Source organism: Epinephelus moara, chromosome 5 (genome assembly GCF_006386435.1).
Source record: "Epinephelus moara isolate mb chromosome 5, YSFRI_EMoa_1.0, whole genome shotgun sequence".
NCBI lineage: Eukaryota > Metazoa > Chordata > Actinopteri > Perciformes > Serranidae > Epinephelus > Epinephelus moara.
This window is the reverse complement of record NC_065510.1, coordinates 2,581,305-2,601,114: the sequence shown is the minus strand read 5'-3', so window position 1 is coordinate 2,601,114 and position 19,810 is coordinate 2,581,305. Positions and strand designations below refer to the sequence as shown.

The window sequence follows — 19,810 nt, the reverse complement described above, 5'->3', positions numbered from 1 at the left end:
TGTAACCATAACAACTGTGTGACACAAACTCAGTGCTTTAGTCATTAAATAATGTCGGGCTCGGTTCAGTTTCGGACATAACAAAACAGAATGACTGTCGGGTTCAGACAGAAATCTCTAACACACACACACACACACACACACATATATATATATATGTATGCCCCGCCCCCAGCAAATTCGAATTTGCACCACACCGGGATCTGACCCCGACAAGCAGAGCCCGCTGAATCGCCATCCGACCAATCAGATCAGTCTATCTGACAGAGGCGGGCTCTGGGCGGGCATAACATGATGAGGACAGCGCTGTAGGAGTCGAAAAGTAAACAGCCAAGATGGCAGCTGCCGAAGGACCATTCAATTTAGCTTTGGAAGAAATACTAAGCCAACTACACTTATCTTTCTCCTTGAGAGAGGAACAGAAGACTGCCCTAGAAGCCTTCGCTTCCAGGAAGGACGTTTTTTTGCCATTTTGCCGACGGGATACAGCAAAAGCATAATATATCAGTTAGCCCCACTGGTCGGCAAACAAACGGGGCTTAGTGCAATGAATATGTCACCTTGTTTTTTGCTCTGATTGGCTATCGTGCTTTCCAACTGCGTGCGGCGGCATTTAATATGCCTCAGTTAGTGCCGTCCCTTGGGTAGGATGGGTGTATCGGTGAGGGCCAGACTCTAAATCTTTCTAGATTTGAGTCTGGATTTCCAGGCTAGTACCTTAGCTGTTCCTGGGACTGCACACTTCTGGACAGAGGCTTCAGATGTTGTTCCCAGAATCTGCCAGAGCCACTCTCCCAGTCTGGGGGTCACTGCCCCGAGTGCTCCTACTACCACAGGGGCCGCGTCAACTTTGACCTTCCACATCTGCTCCAGTTGTTCTTTCAACCCTTGATACTTCTCCACCTTTTCGGGTTCCTTCTCTCTGATGTTGTTGTCTGGAGGCCAACTCAAAGCCAAATGCACAAGGTACCATCAAATGCAACATACACCAAGGTGATGCACTGTCCCCGCCACTGTTCTGCATAGGCCTGAACCCCCTCAGTCAGATCATCACGAAGAGTTGCTACTGATACCAGTTCTGGAGTGGAGCAACCATCAGTCACCTCCTCTACATGGATGACATCAAGCTGTGTGCCAGGAGTGAGCGAGATATAGACTCACTGATCCACCTCACCAGGATCTACAGCAAGGACATAGGGATGTCATTTGGACTAGATAAGTGTGGTCGGATGGAGTCCAATAGAGGGAAGACGATCAGAACCGAGGGGGTTGATTTACCAGAGGGCAGCATTGCAGGTGTTCAGGACAGCTACAAGTATCTTGGGGTCCTGCAGGCAAATGGGAACCACAAGGAGGCCGCAAGGAAGTCAGCCAATGCCAAATATCTACACAGAGTAAGGCAGGTCCTGAGAAGTCAGCTGAATGGTCAGAACAAGGTCCGAGCCATCAACATGTACGCACTGCCAGTCATCAGATACCCCACTGGTATAATAAGCTGGCCAAAGGAGGAGATAGAGGCCACTGATATCAAGACAAGGAAGTTTCTCACAATGCATGGAGGGTTTCAGCACCCTGAGACTGTACCCTAAGCGTAGTGAGGGGGGCCGAGGACTGGTGAGCATCAGAGCCACTGTCCAGGACCAAACAACCAAGATCCAGATGATGAGCTTCTTAGGGAGCATTCACACCAGGATCATCCGCAGGACTCGCTTCGATTGGGCCAGGAATGCCGAAAAATTTCACACCTTCATTTGGTTCGGTTCACTTTCACACTGCACTTTTTAAAGCGGACCAAACCACCTGGACAACGTCACACAATTACAATAGCTGCTCATTTGGGGGTGGTATTGCCCGAAACAACCACTTACCAGGAAGAAAAAAAGCATGAGGAAGAAAACCTGGCTCATCGATTGGCCAGGACCGATAACGGAAATCCATCCCCTTCAGCCGGCTTGGTCACCACAAAACAATAGAGCAACACCAAGTATCAATATATCAATAAGCGCCTGCACCTCCTCACTACTCCACATCTGCCCACGAGACATTTTTCAACTTTTTCTTTTTTACCTCTGCTTCTCCCAGTTCATGCTGTTGGCTTTGTTTTTTGTCTACCCAAAATGCACTGCGCTCTGCGTCACTTCCTCTCTTTGGTTCACTGGATAGTCCGTTTGCATTTCCCACTACAAGTGAACCACACCAGGGTTCACTTGCAAGTGAACAGAGACCCCCAGTTTTCAAGCGAACCAGGGTTCAATCATTCGGTCCGCACCAGAGTTCAAATGAGTGTTCACCCCACTCCAAACGAACCGAACTGACTGTGGAAGCGGACCCTCCCCCCTGACTACTACTTCTTAACTTACACAGCCACATTTTGTTTTGTGTATGTTCAAGTTTTAGCTTCGCCTACAACTGTCACGTAAGTTTTTATGGTTGCCAACAAATACTGTTTTTTTACATCTTGTTTTTTAATCATATATTTAATAAACATTATTGTTATTACTTGGAAACCTTGTCTCTGCTGTCCCCTTCGTGTCAAATTGGTAGAGAGGATCATCTGCAGTGGTACCAGTCCTCGCCCTCTGGTCACATACACCTATGCTATATTAAAGTTGAGCTGAACTTTGACTGGTGATGAGATTACTGGAAAGAGGATTATGAAGATAATTTATCTTCACTTAATGTATGCTGATGATCTTGTTATCTTTTGTCCATATAGTGCTGGTCTCCAGCACCTGTTGAGGATATGTTCACAGTATGGTACTGAATGTGACATTAAGTATAATGCAAAGAAAAGCAATGTGATGATTGTCCGTAGTAGGGAGGACAGACGATCAATCTTTCCTGATTTTTTTCTGTCAGACTCAGCCCTCACAGAGTGTGATGAGGTGAAATATCTCGGTCACTACATGACAAATGATCTCGCTGATGACAAGGATATTCATAGACAATGTCGAAAAATGTATGCTCAAGCAAACATGCTGTTGCGCAAATTCAGCGTGTGCTCAGTGGATATAAAGATTTGTCTGTTTAAAGCATTCTGTACTTCTCTTTATACTGCCCACTTGTGGTGTCGATACAAGAAAAGCAGCATGCAGAGACTCACTGTGGCTTACAATGATTGTATGAGGTTGCTGCTTAAGGCTCCAAGAAGCTGCAGTGCAAGTCATATGTTTGCTAGTGTTGGGGTCCCTACCTGTGCTGCAGTGATACGGAATCTGATGTATAGATTCATATGTAGAATATCGAACTCATTAAATTGTATTATTTCATGCCTAACTGACCCTGCACTCAGCTCAGTCAGGTTCACGTCTAAGATGTGGAGTCACTGGCGATCTTGCCTGTATACTTGTGTGTGACTCTTATATTTTATTTTCTGTACATCACTGTTTTATTGTGTATTGTTGTTATCTGTTTTAAATTGTGTATGTTGTTTGTCTTGCTCTGTGCTATGGACCTCTCCTTGAGATGTGTCTTTAATAAAGTATGAATTGAATTGAATTGAATTGAATTATCTCTTGTTTTAAAAATAAATGTGCGATGGACTGCTGTGAAAATACAAAATAAAAAAAAGAATAAAAGAAATGACAACTCACAAAAGCCAGACACATATGATGCTTTGCTCCCTAATCTTAAATCAGTTTTGTGCCAAACCTTTAGTTTTATACTGTATGATAATTAACACAAAAGCAAACCAACAGAAGGCGGAGCAACACTAGAGCTTCAACGTCACAGTGCAGAATTGAAACAGGATGTCTCTCAGAGCTGCAGGTGGTGCTGTCAAAAGGCGCGAGTGTATAAAGACTTTCTCAGTAGCACGACAGAGTCAACGTTCAACACTGGTGAGTGCAGCGAATAATAGTTACTATTTCAACAAACCAACTATGATAGCAATTAAAAAGTTTTGCTAAAAGATTCTTACATAAACATGTTTTACTATGTTAAACTAGCAGCCCATAAATAAGGTAATGCACTGAAATGAAAAGTAAACTGAAAATAGTCTCAGGTGCAGTAATGTTATTAAGGGGAGAAAAAACAAGTCTATGAATAAAATCGATAACAGATGGGGAATGAAGAGGTTTCTGTAAATTGATCACAGTGTTAAAATAATTCAATGATGGCATTAGATAAATAAAAGGTGCAGAAGTGTTGTTAAAGAGAAAACAAGAATCCTGGTTTGTGCGGTAAACATTATTTAATATTTGTAACCAACACAAATAATATAATGCTCCAGGTACAATAATGTAACTGTGGGGAAACAAAACAAGAAAACTAAGAGGGGTAACAGCCTCGCTTCTTTTTACCATGAGGTTATTTGTGGTACAGTAACGTACGGGGTGACAAATCAATATCACTAGTCTAATTTTTAGATGTAGTGACCCACCAGCTTCTGTTCTTTGCACTGGCCACAATGTAGTGTAGATTTGTAAATTGCATTGTCTGGATTGAGCCAGTTTTAACCCATTACTGCTGTGAACATCCAAGTAACCACTTCAGTTTGCTTCTTGCATACCTGTTATTCATGAAGTCATAAAACTGGGAGGCATGTTGTTCAGTTTTATGGCACTTTTTAATTGCTTTACTGTGGTCAAAGGGTTAAAGCACTTTTTCATTTTATTGCCCTAATTAGTATGTTAATTATATTATTTTATAATAAAGCTACTGTCTCATGAATATTTTATGCCACACAGTTTTAAAAACACTACACTGTTTTTGTGTAATGACAGATATTATGCCATATAAGCAATAATCATTCACTTTTCTTCTCTGTGTGTAGATATGGCTGCTGCAAACTATCTGCCATCTGAAGATCAGTTTCTGTGCCCCATCTGTCTGGATGTGTTCACTGATCCTGTCAGCACACCATGTGGACACAACTTCTGCAAAAACTGCATCAATAAACACTGGAATACCAGCAACAGGTGCCAGTGTCCAATGTGTAACAAGGTTTTTATCACAAGACCTGAGCTGCACGTCAACACTTTCATCTCTGAGATGGTCGCTCAGTTCAAACAGTCAGCTCAACAGAAAGCCAGCAGTAGCAGCTCACAGCAACAATGTGATAAACAGGAAGTTTCCTGTGACGTCTGCACTGGAACCAAACTGAAGGCCCTGAAGTCCTGCCTGGTGTGTCTGGTCTCCTACTGTGAGACTCACCTGGAGCCTCATCTGACAATGCCAGGCCTGAGAAGACATCAGCTGATCGATCCTAAGACATGTGTCTGCATGCTCTGCACTGTTTCAGACCACAAAACACATGATGTTGTTCCTCTGAAAGGAGGATATGAAGGAAAGAAGGCTGAGCTGGCTAAGAAAGAGGCTGAAATTCAGCAGATGATCCAGAAGAGACAACTGAAGATTCAGGAGATCAAACACTCCATTAACCTCAGTGTCAAAGACGCAGACAGAGAGATAGCAGAAGGTGTTCAGGTCTTCACTGCTCTGAAGAGATCTGTTGAGAGAGGCCAGGTCGATCTCATTAACACGATCAAAGCAAAACAGAAAACAACAACAAAAATGGCAGAAGGCTTCATCAAAGAGCTGGAACAGGAAATCTCTGAGCTGATGAAGAGAAGCACTGAGCTGGAGCGGCTCTCACGTTCTGAAAATCAATTCCACCTCCTCCGAAGCTTCCCAACAGTGAAAGCTGCTCCACTCACCAAGGACTGGACAAAGGTCAGCATCTGTCCACCATCATATGAGGGGACTGTGGTGAGAGCTGTGTCTCAGCTGGAGGAGACACTCAGTAAAGAGATAAAGAAGCTGGTTGAAGCTGAGCTGAAGAGGGTCCAGCAGTATGCAGTGGATGTGACTCTTGATCCTGATACAGCACATCCTGCTCTCATCCTGTCTGGTGACAGAAAGAAAGTATATCCTGGAGATGTGAAGCAGAATCTCCCAAACAACCCAAAGAGATTTTCTCTCAATCCCTGTGTTTTAGCAAAGCAGAGTTTCTCTTCAGGCAAATTTTACTTTGAGGTTCAAGTTCAAGGAAAGACTAACTGGGACTTTGGAGTGGCCAGAGAGTCGGTCAACAGGAAGCAAGACATCCCTCTGAGCCCTGAGGATGGTTACTGGACTGTATGGTTGAGGAAAAGAAATAAGTACAAAGCCCTTAATAACATTCCAGTTAGTCTCTCTCTGAAGTCTCAGCCTCAGAAGGTGGGGGTGTTTGTGGATTATGAGGAGGGTCTGGTCTCCTTTTATGACGTAGATGCTGCAGCTCTTATCTACTCCTTTACTGGCTGCTCCTTCACTGAGAAACTCTTCCCATACTTCAACCCAGGTCTAAATGAGGGTGGCAAAAACTCTGCCCCATTGGTTCTCTCTCATATGTAGACTGATCATTTATTTTTTTTACAGTTAAAACTCCAGACCCACAATTTGATTCACTATCCTATTTATTTTATTCTTCACTCATCACAAATGATAATAATCAATATCTCTGTTCATAAGATACAAAAATATGGGACTGAGGACTGTTGCGTGCTGCCTTACATTGTATCGGGTGTGTTGAGCAGGTGGGCAGAGTTGCCTTGATGAGATGGATGTGACTGGCAGTCAGAATGCAGGTGAGTGGAAATTTACCAGGAGCAGCTGAGGGAGGGAAGCAGACTGTGACTGTTTTTTCCCCTCTCGCTTCCCCCTACCTGTCTTTTTCTAAAGGAGTGCAACACTTGACTTTAACGGGTGGAGTTTCACGCAGCATTTGAAGATAATTACAAGCATGGCCATTCTCGGCTTTCAATGTCCAATAGTCCACCACAAACATTTTCATCACATCTTGTCAGCAAAAATGAAACATGGATTTTGTCTTACTTTTTAAAAAAAATCAAGATCTGTTTTTAGCTCGTCATCGTCTTGTTTTTGTCATGGAAAAATGTTCATCATAGTTTTTATCAACAACAAAATTAACACTGATATACACCCATATTATTCAGGCTGAGCAGATACTAGTTATTTACCCTCTATCAGCCTCCCTCAGTGGCAAATAATTCTCTTTTTAACTACAGTACAGAGTAGGTATCTTCCTTACTCCCCATAGACCATATTATGACAGGCTGTCATTTTAACTTTTAGGGTCTATTTTAGAAATTTGAATGCTGTTTTTCCATTATATCTATTCTTTCAAACTGCCACACTTCAAATGAGAACAACATAACTGGTGTATCCAGTTTGTCAAAAACATCAAGTGTGACATCTACAGGTAAATCAAATTTTCTACACTTAGAGAGAATGGCAAACATTGCATTAGAAGCTTGTTTATGCAGCTCCTCAATAGCGGTCCTGAATGAACCATTAGAATTCATAATGAGGCAGTGAAAAATCTCAAAATCTTCTCTTCATTGCACAAAAACTTCAATTTGCTTCTGTTTTTTTTGCTTTTCTGTTATCAAAAATTTTAGTTTTATCACGATTAGCCTTTTACTTTAATTTCTCACACATACAGTCTGTCTATAAACCTTGTGTCGTTGTAAATATAAGAATTATATCATCTGCGTACATCAGCACCAGAAGCTGGCTATAACTATCTATCTCAGCTTTTTACATTACATGTTGATTTCTTTATTTTTTTTATTTCCTGTGATTATAGTAAAAATGGCTTCTTTATATTTGGTTTTTGACTTTGTAACATACTGACAGCCTGCTTCACTGAGTTTGTATCCATTTTCATTTGAGCTGTAACTATTAACATTAAAATATACTCAACCTTTTCAGTCAGCTTTCATGACGTTGTCTGAAATCTGCTGTCTCGAGATCAAAATATCTTAATGTCATGTAATATTATGTGAATGCCTCAATGGTTCCCTTCAGGACTTTTGGAACCTTGGTACTAAAGCGAACCAGCCTGTGTCCCACCAGTTTTGATCCGAACCACTGTCATCAAGGATGTGTCATCAACAGACTGCATTGTACAATGCAACAACATTCATTAAAAGGCGCCTTTCGAAACAGCTGAGGTCACCTTACAGAGCATAAAATAACAAACAGAACAAGAGACATGAAATGGGCAGACACATATTGTTGCTGGGATAAAGTCAGTAATACTGGGGGGAGGGTTGTATTCCTGGAGGAAGGTCAAAGAGATAAGGGGGGATTTTGGTTGCAGAGGGCTTTGAAGGTGAGCAGAAGGTTTTTGTAGTCAATCCAGTACTGAACAGGGAGCCAGTGCAGCTGGATGAAAATGGGGGTGATGTGGTCGGATGATTTGGTGCGGGTGATGATCCAGGCAGCAGAGTTTTGAATGGTTTGAAGCCTGTTGATGAGTTTGGTGGGAAGGCCAGAGAGAACTGAGTTACAATAGTCAATACAAGATGCTGGACTGGGACAGTGATGGGCAGAGTCTGGAGATGTTACGGAGGCTGAAGAATGTAGTCTGGGTAATGTTTATTAGGTGGAGTTGGAATGAAAGTATGACACTGAGGCTCTTGACTTGGCTGGAGAAGGGTAACAGAAGTTATTAGTGATATTGTGTGGGACCTGGGTGTTTTGAATTTTGGATGGGTTGCCACTGAGCCTCAAAAGTTCCTGCACGTCTGACAATGAGTCTTACAGGTTGTTTAGACTTCTATTTAGCCCTGTACACTTGTGATCACAAGTGATCACTCAAAACGCATGTTATTACCTGGTCAAAACAGGCTTCTAGAGAATCATCATGTTGCTCTTTTACTGCTGATGGATATGGACCACTGTTTGATAACACAAGAAATGTGTTAAAGACAGCTAATCTCAGCTGCTGCTGCCAGAAAGTGAGAACTTATTATATGTCTGTCAGTGAAACAATTTCCAGCTCCTCCTGGAGGACCCCAAGGTGTTCCCAGGCCAGATGATATATATAATCCCTCCAGTGTGTTCTGGGTCTGCCCCGGGGCCTCCTACCAGTGGGACGTGACTGGAACACTTCCAGCAGGAGGCGCCCAGGAGGATCCTGATCAGATGTTGAACCACATCAACTGACCCCTTTCGACGCAAAGGAGCAGCGGCTCTACTCCGAGCTCCCTCCAGATGTCTGACTCCTCCCCCAACTAATTTCGGCCACTTATATCTGTGATCTCATTCTTTCAGTCACTACCCAGAGCTCATGCCCATAGGTGAGGGTTGGGATGTAGATGGACCAGTAAATCGAAAGCTTCGCCTTCTGGCTCAGCTTCCTCTTCTCCACGAAAGTGCTCCCATAACATCAGAAGCCTCACCAAACCGCCGATCCATCTCATGCTCCATTCTACCCTCACTTGTGAACAAGACCCTGAATTACTTGACCTCCCTCCTTTGAGGCAGTAACTCTCTCCCAACCAGAAGAGAGAGCAACTCCTTTAAGCACTGTAAGAATGATGAGGCTTTATTTGACTTCCACTTAGAAAGAATAAGTCTGCGAGCCACCAGTGAAGCAAACACTACAGCACCTGCCTGCAGAGTTGTGAACTTGCAATTTGGTGGTGGGATACCAAAGATGGTGATGTTAAAAAATCAGGTGTTACGGTGCGTTTACAAATATGCAAAAAAAAACCTTTCAATATTTGTCCCCGGAAGTTGCTGAGAGAGTTACACGCCTCAAACATGTCCTGTTGAGGCTGAGCATATCCATGTATTATTAAGTATTATTATTATTTCAGTTGTGATTGTTTTGTCAAATTAGTAACACATTCAGTTGTTAGTTTGTCCTTGTATGAAATGGCCTGTAAACCACACTGGGAGTAACAGCATGTTTAACTCTGATGGTCCAGCTGCCCTGTATATTATCATAGGCCTATTATATTATGTCTTTAATGATCATGAGAACTTGTTATGCTGAGAAATGTTTCACTTCCTTTTTCCTTTTCCTTTTGCTTTTGTCACAAGGTTTGTGAGTCATGGCCAAAAAATCCAAGATGTGGTTTTGCTCAAACATAAAGTGTCATTTTTAAAAAAAAAAAAATGAAATAAAACTGAGCAGACTTTATTAAAGCTGAGTTGAACTTTGGCCGATGACAAGATTGTAGCATTGAGAATAAAGACAACCTGTCTCTTGTTGTAAGAATTTACTGCTGTAGAAAAACACAAGAAAAAAACATTCAAAAAGAAAGGTACAAAAGCCACAGGTTGCATTGCTCCCTGAATATTCGTCTTGTGCCCAAACTATGTATTATATGCTGTTATAATTATGTACACAGCAGACACCGGACAGGAACCCTTACCCACAGAGCAGGCGGAGCAACACCAGGGAAGAAATCAGGGAGAACTTAAACGTCACACTCCTGAAATGAAACTCAGTATTTGTCAGAGGGACTGCAGGCTGCAAGCAAGACATGTTTCTGTCTAAAGACGAAAAATAAAGTTTATCAAGACTTTCTCAGCAGAGTGTCCACTCAACACCGGTGAGTACAGCTGATAATAATTACCTCAGCAAAACTTCAGCTTTTCTTCCTTTTCTTTACTCAGAAAGTTCCACTTTTTTTTTTAAATTTCACGCCTCAGTGATCAAAAAGTTTTGCAAAAAAGTACAATAAACTTTCTAACAAATAGGGTAATACACTTAAAAAATCTAAAAAAATAACATAATCTCAGAATAGTTCCAGGTACAATGATGTAACTGTGATTACTGACATAAAATAATTAAGGGGTGCAGAACTGTTGTTACAGGGCAACAAAACAAGTAACATCTTTTAATGTGTTTAAGTAATGCAAATCAGGTGATTCCAGGTGCAATAAAATCATTTTGGGGGAACAAAGCAAAGCGAGGCAGCTTCATTTGTATGGCACATTTTATACATCAGGGCAGCTTTACAGAGCGATAAGATATGAAACATAACAAAGGGTACAGATTTACAATAAAAGAAGGAAGATATAAAAGATTACATGATTTACAATTTAAAAAATCACCATTAAAACTAGCAGAGATAAAAACATTATTTAAAATGATTCAAAATCAAGTTTATAAATGAGCTGCAGTCATTTCAGGGTGGAGCAGGCAGTGTACAAAAGAAACAGTTTTAGCCTCGACTTAAAAGTGTTCCGAGTCAGGTCTGTCTAACGTCATCTGGGAGGTTATTCCAGGTTTGTGCTGCATGATAACAAAACACTGATTAACCACGTGTTGTTCTAACTCTTGGGGCGGTCAGTTGGCCGGCCTCAGATTGTTCATATGTCACAAGCATGTCAGAGATATATCTGGGTGCTGAGCCACAGAGTGATTCATACCCAAGCAGCAAGATATTGAAATCAATTCTCTGAGTGACAGGTAACTGACGTGCGGATTTTAGGACTGGAGTAATGAAGTCATATTTCCTAGTTTTTGTTAGGACCCGAGCAGCAGCACTCTGAATAAGCTGAAGTTGATGAACAGCTTGTTTTAAAAGGCCTACTTACAGACTATTGCAGTAATCTAATCCACTGGAAATAAAGGCGTGGCTGGCTGACTGGCATTTCTGGTGAGAGGAGAACAGGTATGAATCTTCAAGGCAGGCAGACAAAACTAACAAAATTCGCTGGCACTGAGTATCTGCTGTGGAGAGGAATGGCTTATTTATTTATTTATTTTGTTTATTTAGCACATATTTTTAAAAAAAAAACAAAAAAAGTCAACATTACAATTACCATAAAAAAACTGACAATCAGTAATACAATTACCATTAAAACAATTTACAGTCGGTGATATAAGAACTTCTTTTTAGGAAGAAAAAAAAAAGAACAATGGGGAACATGCAAGGAGGTCCAAAAACCCTCAAGGGGCTTGACAAGAGGACTTCCCTAGATAAACATTAAATTAAACATTGTCATGTACATAAAGGCATGATATCACACTCACACTCACACCCTCACACACACAAAGATACAGAGAACAGGTCATTGTTATTGATATAGCAAGAAATGTTTTACAGATTTTTTTAAATGATTCATAAGAAAGTTTAACAAAGTGGGGAGGAAGAGAATTCTATAACCTGGAACCTCTGTGAGAGATCTTAAATTGGGATGAAATAGTTCGCGATTGAGGAGGTCGGAGCTGGGATGCTTTTCGGGTTAAATAATTGTGAAATTGATTGTTTGGGGAAAAGAAATTGTGAAAGAAAGTAGGAAGTGTTTTATTTAAAGAACCATATACAAATTGAGTCATTTGGAGCTTATTAATCTGATAAATATTGAGGATGCCAAATTTACGAAACAAAGGTAATGAATGACTTCTTGGAGCAATGTTGCAGTAACTGATAAAGGGATAAATCATAGAATAATAAAGGTTGAGGGAAACTTTTGTGTTTAAAAGATAACAAATTTTGCAATTTTAGATGAAATAAATGAAATGTGAGGCTTCCAGGATAGGTTTTTATCAATTAGTACACCAAGAAAATAAGTTGATTCAACATTAGCTATTGAAACATTATCAATCAACACTGTTATATTCTCGGTGAGCTTCTTGTGATTGTAACTAAACAGAATAAAATTTGTTTTCTTAATGTTTAGTGACAATTTATTGATTTTGAACCATTTGGAGATTTTGTCTAACTCTTCATTGACAACTTTCATAATTACATTAGGATTTCTATGGGAATAAAACAAACTAGTATCGTCAGCAAATAAAATTTTGGATAGCTGATCTGATACATTGGACAAATCATTGATATAAATAAGAAATAACAATGGCCCGAGGATTGATCCCTGGGGAACACCACATTTTACAGAGGACCGGTGTGCTGATTATGGATGTAGATCTGGTGTGCTGACTGCAAATGGAGAGTCGGTGTGCTGACAGCAGGAGAATAAGAGAGAGGGAGGGAAAGGCATATGCAGACAAAAACCAAAACACACCAGGCAGACAACACTCACATAGATGTAAAACTAAATAAAAGCTCACACACCCCAACACTGATGTTACTGAGGAGTTGTGTAGGCCTACTTGAGTACTTCAAGAATAAATGTAAAAATTTGTTAGAAAAGTCAATCAACAAAATGTGGGACACTTGGCCATTACAATGGAAGGTTCAATATGAAGCAGAGAGAACTTTTTTCCATGACGTAAACGAGACGATAAAAAGCTAAAAATAGATCTGATAATAAAAACGAAGACGAAATCTATGTTTCATTTTCACTGACCAAACGAGACATAAAGAAAATGTTAGTGGTGGATTATAAGACACTGAAAGCTGAGAACAGCCATGCTTGCAATTACCTTCAAATGCCGCATGAGCAACAGGCTGGTTGACTCCAGCAAACATAATGACTAAAAGTAATGATAAAAATATCATGAGTTTTCGTTGACTAAAACTACGAAGGATAAAAATGACTAAATTGTGACTAAAATTAATAAGCATTTTCGTCTCAAGACTAAGACTAGTCTAAAATAGCTGCCAAAGTTAACACTGTAATCTATTAACAATCTATTAACAGTAAATCTTATTTTTGACATTTCTTCTCACTAACTTTGATTTTAACACCGACTGAATACAACACACACGCACAAGGAGGTGGAGGGGACAGTGACAACATTCTGAGCTTTATGCCTATAATCTGTGGAAAATCTGCAGAGTCCAAAAGGGCCGCTCATTGGTTCAAAAACTGATCACACATTTATCCATGCAAGATTTTTATGTAACATGATGTGATGTGTTCTAATAAACAAAGTTTAAAAAAACAAAAACAAAAGGGCCACTCATTAGCTCATTAGCTCATTAGCTAATACCACTGTGTAGCTTGCCCAGATAGAAAACACTTGTGGGACTTGAGCCCCACAAACTTCTTGTGTTCACTGTGCAGACCACAGTCATGTATACACCAGTCAGCCAAAACATTAAAACCACTGGCGGTCGAGGTGATTAACATTGATCATATTGTTACAACGCAATAGTCTGCTGGGAAACTTTTGGTTCCTGGTATTCATATGGATGCTACTTGATGTGCTCCACCCATCCAAACACTGTTGTGGACCAAGTACACCCCCCCTCATGGCAACAATGCACCTTGATGGCAGTGGCCCCCATCAGAACAATGCGCTATATCGCACTGCAAAAACGGCTCAGGAATGGTCTGAAGAACATGACAGAGAGCTCAAAGCATCGACCTGGCCTCCAAATTCCCCAGATCCCAATCTGATTGAGCATTCATGGGACGTGGCAGTACCCCAGAGGTACCCTGATCCACAGCGGGGCCTGTTTGGATCAGACTTGGCTCTGACATGTCAAAACGTGGACACGGGACCTCTGGGGGTGTGCTTTGGAGTCTGGCACTGGGGTGTTGGAGGTGGATCCTTTGAGACCTGTCGGTTGTGAGGTGGAGTACTGGCACATCCCACAGATGCTCAATCAGAGTGGGATCTGGGGATTTTGGAGGCCAGGTTGATGCCTTCACTCTTTGTCATGTTCCTCAAGCAATTTCTGAGCATTGTTTGTTGTGAGGCAGGGTGCATGCTCTGCTGGAGGGGGGGCACTGCCATTGAGGAGAGTTATTGCCGTGAGGGTGGGGACATGGTCCGCAACGGTGTTTGAATGAGTGAAGTGTTTCAAGTGGCATCCACATGAATGCCAGGACCAAAGATTTCCCAGCAGAACATGGAATAGTAACGAGATAGTCAGTATTGTTCATGTCATCTGTCAACACATATGAACACATAAATTCATAACAATAAGGTTATCAAAGGGATTATGGGTAATTGTGCAATACATTTTATCTGCCAGATGGATGGAATGGATTTTCTACATAGAATGCATTGCTAATACAGCCTAATTGCTCCGTAATTATTGTGTTCAAATGGGTGCTGATTAAAATTGTTGATAAAAAAGCTATTGTCCTATGATCATTTTAAAACCCACTTTTTCAAAAACAGTACACCAGTTTTGTGCATTGTAAAACATTACCACAAAAAGCAAGAATTCTGCAATTTTTTTTTTTTTTTTATGTTATGTTTTTTTTTTTAACTTTTATTATCTATATTTATATTCTATTTTTGTGCTATGGACCCTCACTATTTGTGTTCTTAATAACGTCTGAATAACTTTCTCTTTTGATCTCAGTGTGTAGATATGGCCACTGCCAGCAGTTCGCTGTCTGAAGATCAGTTTCTGTGCTCCATCTGTCTGGATGTGTTCACTGATCCAGTCACCACATCATGTGGACACAACTTCTGCAAAAACTGCATCACTCAACACTGGGATACTGAAAACCAATATCTGTGTCCGATGTGTAAAAAGGTTTTTAGAACAAGACCTGAGCTGCGAGTCAACACTTTCATCTCTGAGATGGTCGCTCAGTTCAGACAGTCAGCTCAACAGAAAGCCAGCAGCAGCAGCTCACAGCAACAAGCTGCCAAACCAGGAGAAGTTCCCTGTGACGTCTGCACTGGAACCAAACTGAAGGCCCTGAAGTCCTGCCTGGTGTGTCTGGCCTCCTACTGTGAGACTCACCTGGAGCCTCATCTGACAATATCAGGCCTGAAAAGACATCAGCTGATGGACCCTGTGGAGAACCTGGAAGACAGGATGTGTACGAAGCACGATAAACCTCTGGAGCTGTTCTGCAAGACCGACCAGACATGTGTCTGCATGCTCTGCACTGTTTTAGACCACAAGACACATGATGTTGTTCCTCTGAAAGAAGCTTGTGAAGAAAAGAAGGCTGAGCTGGGGAAGACAGAGGCAAAAATTCAGCAGATGATCCAGAAGAGACAACTGAAGATTCAGGAGATCAAACGGTCAGTCAGCCTCAGTGAGGAAAATGCAAATAGAGAGATAGCAGAAGGTGTTCAGGTCTTCACTGCTCTGATAGAGTGTGCTGAGCGAAAACTGAATGAACTCATGGACACAATTCAAGTGAAGCACAGAACAACAGAAAATCAGGCCGAAGCTTTTACCAAAGAGCTGAAACAGGAAATCTTTGAGCTGATGAAGAGAAGCACTGAGGTGAAGCAGCTCTCATACTCTGAAGACCACCTCCATCTTCTCCAAAGCATCCAGTCCTTGAACGTTGCTCCACCCACCAAGGACTGGACAGAGATCAATATCCATCCTCCTTCATATGAGGGGACTGTGGTGAGAGCTGTGTCTCAGCTGGAGGAGACACTCAGTAAAGAGATAAAGAAGCTGCTTGAAGCTGAGCTGAAGAGGGTCCAGCAGTATGCAGTGGATGTGACTCTTGATCCTGATACAGCACATCCTGAACTTATACTGTCTGATGATGGGAAAGAAGTGAATCATGGTGATGTGAAGAAAAATCTCCCAGACAACCCAGAGAGATTTTCTACCGGTCTTTGTGTCTTAGGAAAGCAGAGTTTCTCTTCAGGCAGATCTTACTTTGAGGTTCGAGTTAAAGAAAAGACTGGATGGGATTTAGGAGTGGTCGAAGAGTCGATCAACAGGAAGGGACTGGTCACACTGAGCCCTCAGGATGGTTACTGGACTGTATGGTTGAGGAATGGAAATGAGTACAAAGCTCTCGATGATCTTGATGTTTGTCTCTCTCTGAGGTCTCAGCCTCAGAAGGTGGGGGTGTTTGTGGATTATGAGGAGGGTGTGGTCTCCTTTTATGACGTAGATGCTGCAGCTCTTATCTACTCCTTTACTGGCTGCTACTTCACTGAGAAACTCTTCCCATTCTTCAACCCAGGTCTAAATGAGGGTGGTAAAAACTCTGCACCTCTGATCATCCCTTGTGTAAATCACACTAAGTAGACTTAAAGCTTTAGTATCGACAAAAAGATTCAGTATTATGCAAGATAACAAACATGGGTGTGGACTACTGTCACAAAACTTACATTTGAGCTCAAGTTATGAGTTTATTTCATACTCAGCTTGACAAAATTTGCTCAAATGTCTCATGACTTTTCTTGGAAATGAGCCTTCTGTGTTCATAAACTTCCCCTTTCCAAAAAGAGGAAGATTCATTTTTCAAACTGCTGACAAACTTGGGGTCAGTGGCACTTTTAAATGAACAACTGTAACTCCATGGCACGATTTGTTATGATAATTTATGTAAACCTCAGCCTGTTACTTGCACTGTCTGTTTTCAAAATACACTTCTGTTTTCACAGGAAATGTACAGTTTGCATACAGTTTCTTTCAAAATAAATGCGCTAGGTCAGTTCAACACCAGAAATTGCTGTTTTTTTCCTTCAACAACAAATGCACATGGTTACATGTTGCCAACACACCTGGTTGGGTTTAAGAAAAAAGAATATAGTTTGGCTTTACATTCATACGAAAAGTGAACACCAGCCTCCTAGGTGAAAGTTGGTGGTTGTTGGACTAACCCACCACCACTCCCACCAGCCCTACTCAGACTCGCGCCGCTTTAACTTTTGTTGGTGTCATGCCAACATATCATGCCGATGTGAAAGGACGGCTTTTTCCTGATGCCAGAAGTCACTGACCAAGCACTAGTTAGTGACTGCGGAGTGAGACTAGGCTGTTAACACAATGTTACCTTGGATTTGTGAAGAAAACTTGTTTTTCGAGCCCAGTCCCACTCCACCGAAGGTCTGACTGGGGTGGACAGAAGGGTTGGTGGATAGATCCAACAAACACTGACTTTCACCCGAGAAAGCGGTGTTCACATCCTGTAACTACATGTTTTTGTTGTTGGAGGAAAACAAACATCAATTCATGTTGTTGTACAGACATAGTGTATTTATTTTGAAAGAGACTGCCCGAGCCCTACCCGACCCAGCCAATCACCAAATCCGGTCCAACCTCTTGGGCTTTTTTAGGACCCGTCAGACTCAGGTTGAAATTAAGAACTCTACCATTGAATAAAATCAAAAAGTCATTGTTGATATGACTTGATTCAACATCATGTACAACATTATATTTTAGTTTACTCATGAGCTAAATGTATCCTGATGTGTCCAATACTGACAATCCCATCAGCCTCAGCTGGACTTTGTATTTACTGCTAGTTAGCAAATGTAAGCATGCTAACATGCTAAAGTAAGATGCTAACATCAACATGTAAGCATTATAGCATGCTGATGTTAGCATTTAGCTCAGATTAGCATGAAGTATAACCCCAAAGAGCAGATGGCATGCCTAAAGACCCTTAATCTTGTTATCTGAAGTATCTCACTGACTGCTCACTGAAGCTCCACAATAACTTCCAAATATTGATACACTGACCTCTCCAGCCATAAAAGACCCACCAGTAAGACCACTGTTACAAATCACATGGAAACAAACTGTCTACACATGAATATCAATATGCACAGTACATGCAAACCTTTACTTGAGCCCACATTACGGGAAATTCAATTCATAAACCCTGTCTGCTAATTTGAATTAAATGTATTGATTTGAGAAGTTAGTCTGTAAGATGAAAAGAGTCTGGAACCTTTGAATCTGCCGACTCTTAGGCTGCCTTTACACTACCATGTCTTGATGCCCAATTCCGATTTGTTGCCCATATCCGATTTTTTCCTGACTGCTGTTTTCATGTTCTATTCACCTTATTTTTCACGGAGACACGGAGGCAAAACAGAACGCAGCCAGCTTCCGTTTTTTTGTGCGACACTTCCGGTCCAGCACTTTTGTCAGTGTGTTTTTTCACTGATTCGGTTCTGCAGGTTCTCTGCTGGTACACTGGAGACGGGGATCAAGCAGTTTGTCTCACTCGGGATAGATTGTGCTTTTTTGGTTCATAGTTTTTGATTAACGTGCAATTTATTCGGCTTTCCTTCCTTTCCCTCGCTCATGAACACGTCATCAAAATGCGCTGTCGTCGCATTATTCATGACGTACGACGTGGATTGCCAGAAAATATCCGATCAGTTTGTTTAGATTACAGACTTATTGGCAGATATCTGATTCATATCCGATGTATTTCCACATATGGAGGCCTGAATCTGATCTGACAGTATCCGATATCATGCATTTTTTTCCTGTTTACACGTTCATGTTACAGATCCGATCTGTGCCACTTGAGAGGAAAAAATCGGAATTGGGTCACTTAAGCCATGTAGTGTAAAGTAGGCTTTAGAAGTTTAACAAGTTGGTAATTCTGTCTGACATCAGGCAACAGATTTCCTGTTAATATCTGAGATTTATTTTTTGTGTCTTATTTTCTACATAACATTACAAGATGTGTATTTTATACTTATAAGAAGATAAACAATAAAGGAAAACAAAAAGACTGAATGTGTTGATTTTGTACTTTCACCTGTAAGTTTTTATGTATAATAAAAGAAATGTCTGTAAAAATCAATCCGACTTACTCAGTTTTCATGACTGTATAAAATCTTTTTAGGCCAAGGCCCAAAGGCTTCCATTTCTGTAACTGTCAGTGGGCACAGAGAGCTGCAGAGGAAGGGAAAGTAACTGTCCTTTGTGTCTCTGAGCCCGAGGAGAGGTTGAAATGTGATGTTGTGTGTGCAGCACTAGTAAAAGTCAGGAATATGTGGCCATGCTGATGTAACAGAGTTTGTATTGTGTGTAATTCCACTTGCTATTACTGCTATAATATGATAGTCATGCACTTAAGAAGTTATGTGCTTATACCTTTGGTAGACGTGGACAAGGTGAATTTTTTAGCATAGCACTGTGTACAATTATCATGTATTAATGTCTGTATGTCCACCATATGAACGTATATGCACAGTGGAAATGTAACTGTAATGAGTTATGAGTGGGTTGCTGCACTATTTGAATGATAGAGCGTCCAGATAGCGACTTAATGCACTTCGTGGTTACACTGAGAGTCAGACAGCTGCAGTGGAAGTACACATAGAGGTGCTTTAGGTGCTTATCCCTTTGCCTTGATGTCAATCTGGGTGAAACACAGTACACATAAATCTGTTAATAAAAATATGAACACTTCATTGCAACTGTTCAACTCAGACGCCAGTAAAAATGTTGGCATTGTACGC

The 19,810-nt window shown here is 41.2% G+C and overlaps 2 protein-coding genes across 4 annotated transcripts in view; both read left to right on the top strand.

Annotated features, from left to right (window-relative positions):
• LOC126389837 (E3 ubiquitin-protein ligase TRIM21-like) overlaps positions 1-6,351 on the top strand; it is a 9,905-nt gene extending 3,554 nt beyond the window's left edge. Inside the window, exons 1-2 of one of the 2 annotated variants that reach the window (XM_050043775.1) lie at positions 3,803-3,839; positions 4,775-6,351. In XM_050043775.1, coding sequence (XP_049899732.1) covers positions 4,777-6,336 — 1,560 coding nt within the window. In that variant the 5' untranslated portion in view covers positions 3,803-3,839; positions 4,775-4,776 and the 3' untranslated portion in view covers positions 6,337-6,351. Of the gene's footprint in view, positions 1-3,802; positions 3,840-4,774 lie in introns of those variants that run through there. The other variant, XM_050043774.1, reaches the window with a different exon arrangement.
• A 149-nt stretch (positions 6,352-6,500) lies between these two features.
• On the top strand, positions 6,501-19,078 carry LOC126389827 (E3 ubiquitin-protein ligase TRIM39-like). 2 transcript variants are annotated; one of them, XM_050043754.1, is made up of 2 exons: positions 6,501-6,569; positions 14,976-19,078. In XM_050043754.1, the coding sequence occupies exons 1-2, from the start codon at positions 6,564-6,566 to the stop codon at positions 16,626-16,628; spliced, it is 1,659 nt and encodes a 552-aa protein (XP_049899711.1). In that variant the 5' UTR covers positions 6,501-6,563; the 3' UTR covers positions 16,629-19,078. The 2 variants fall into 2 exon arrangements, with proteins under 2 accessions (XP_049899711.1, XP_049899712.1); XM_050043755.1 differs by lacking the exon at positions 6,501-6,569 and adding an exon at positions 10,074-10,352.
• The last annotated feature ends 732 nt before the right edge of the window (positions 19,079-19,810 follow it).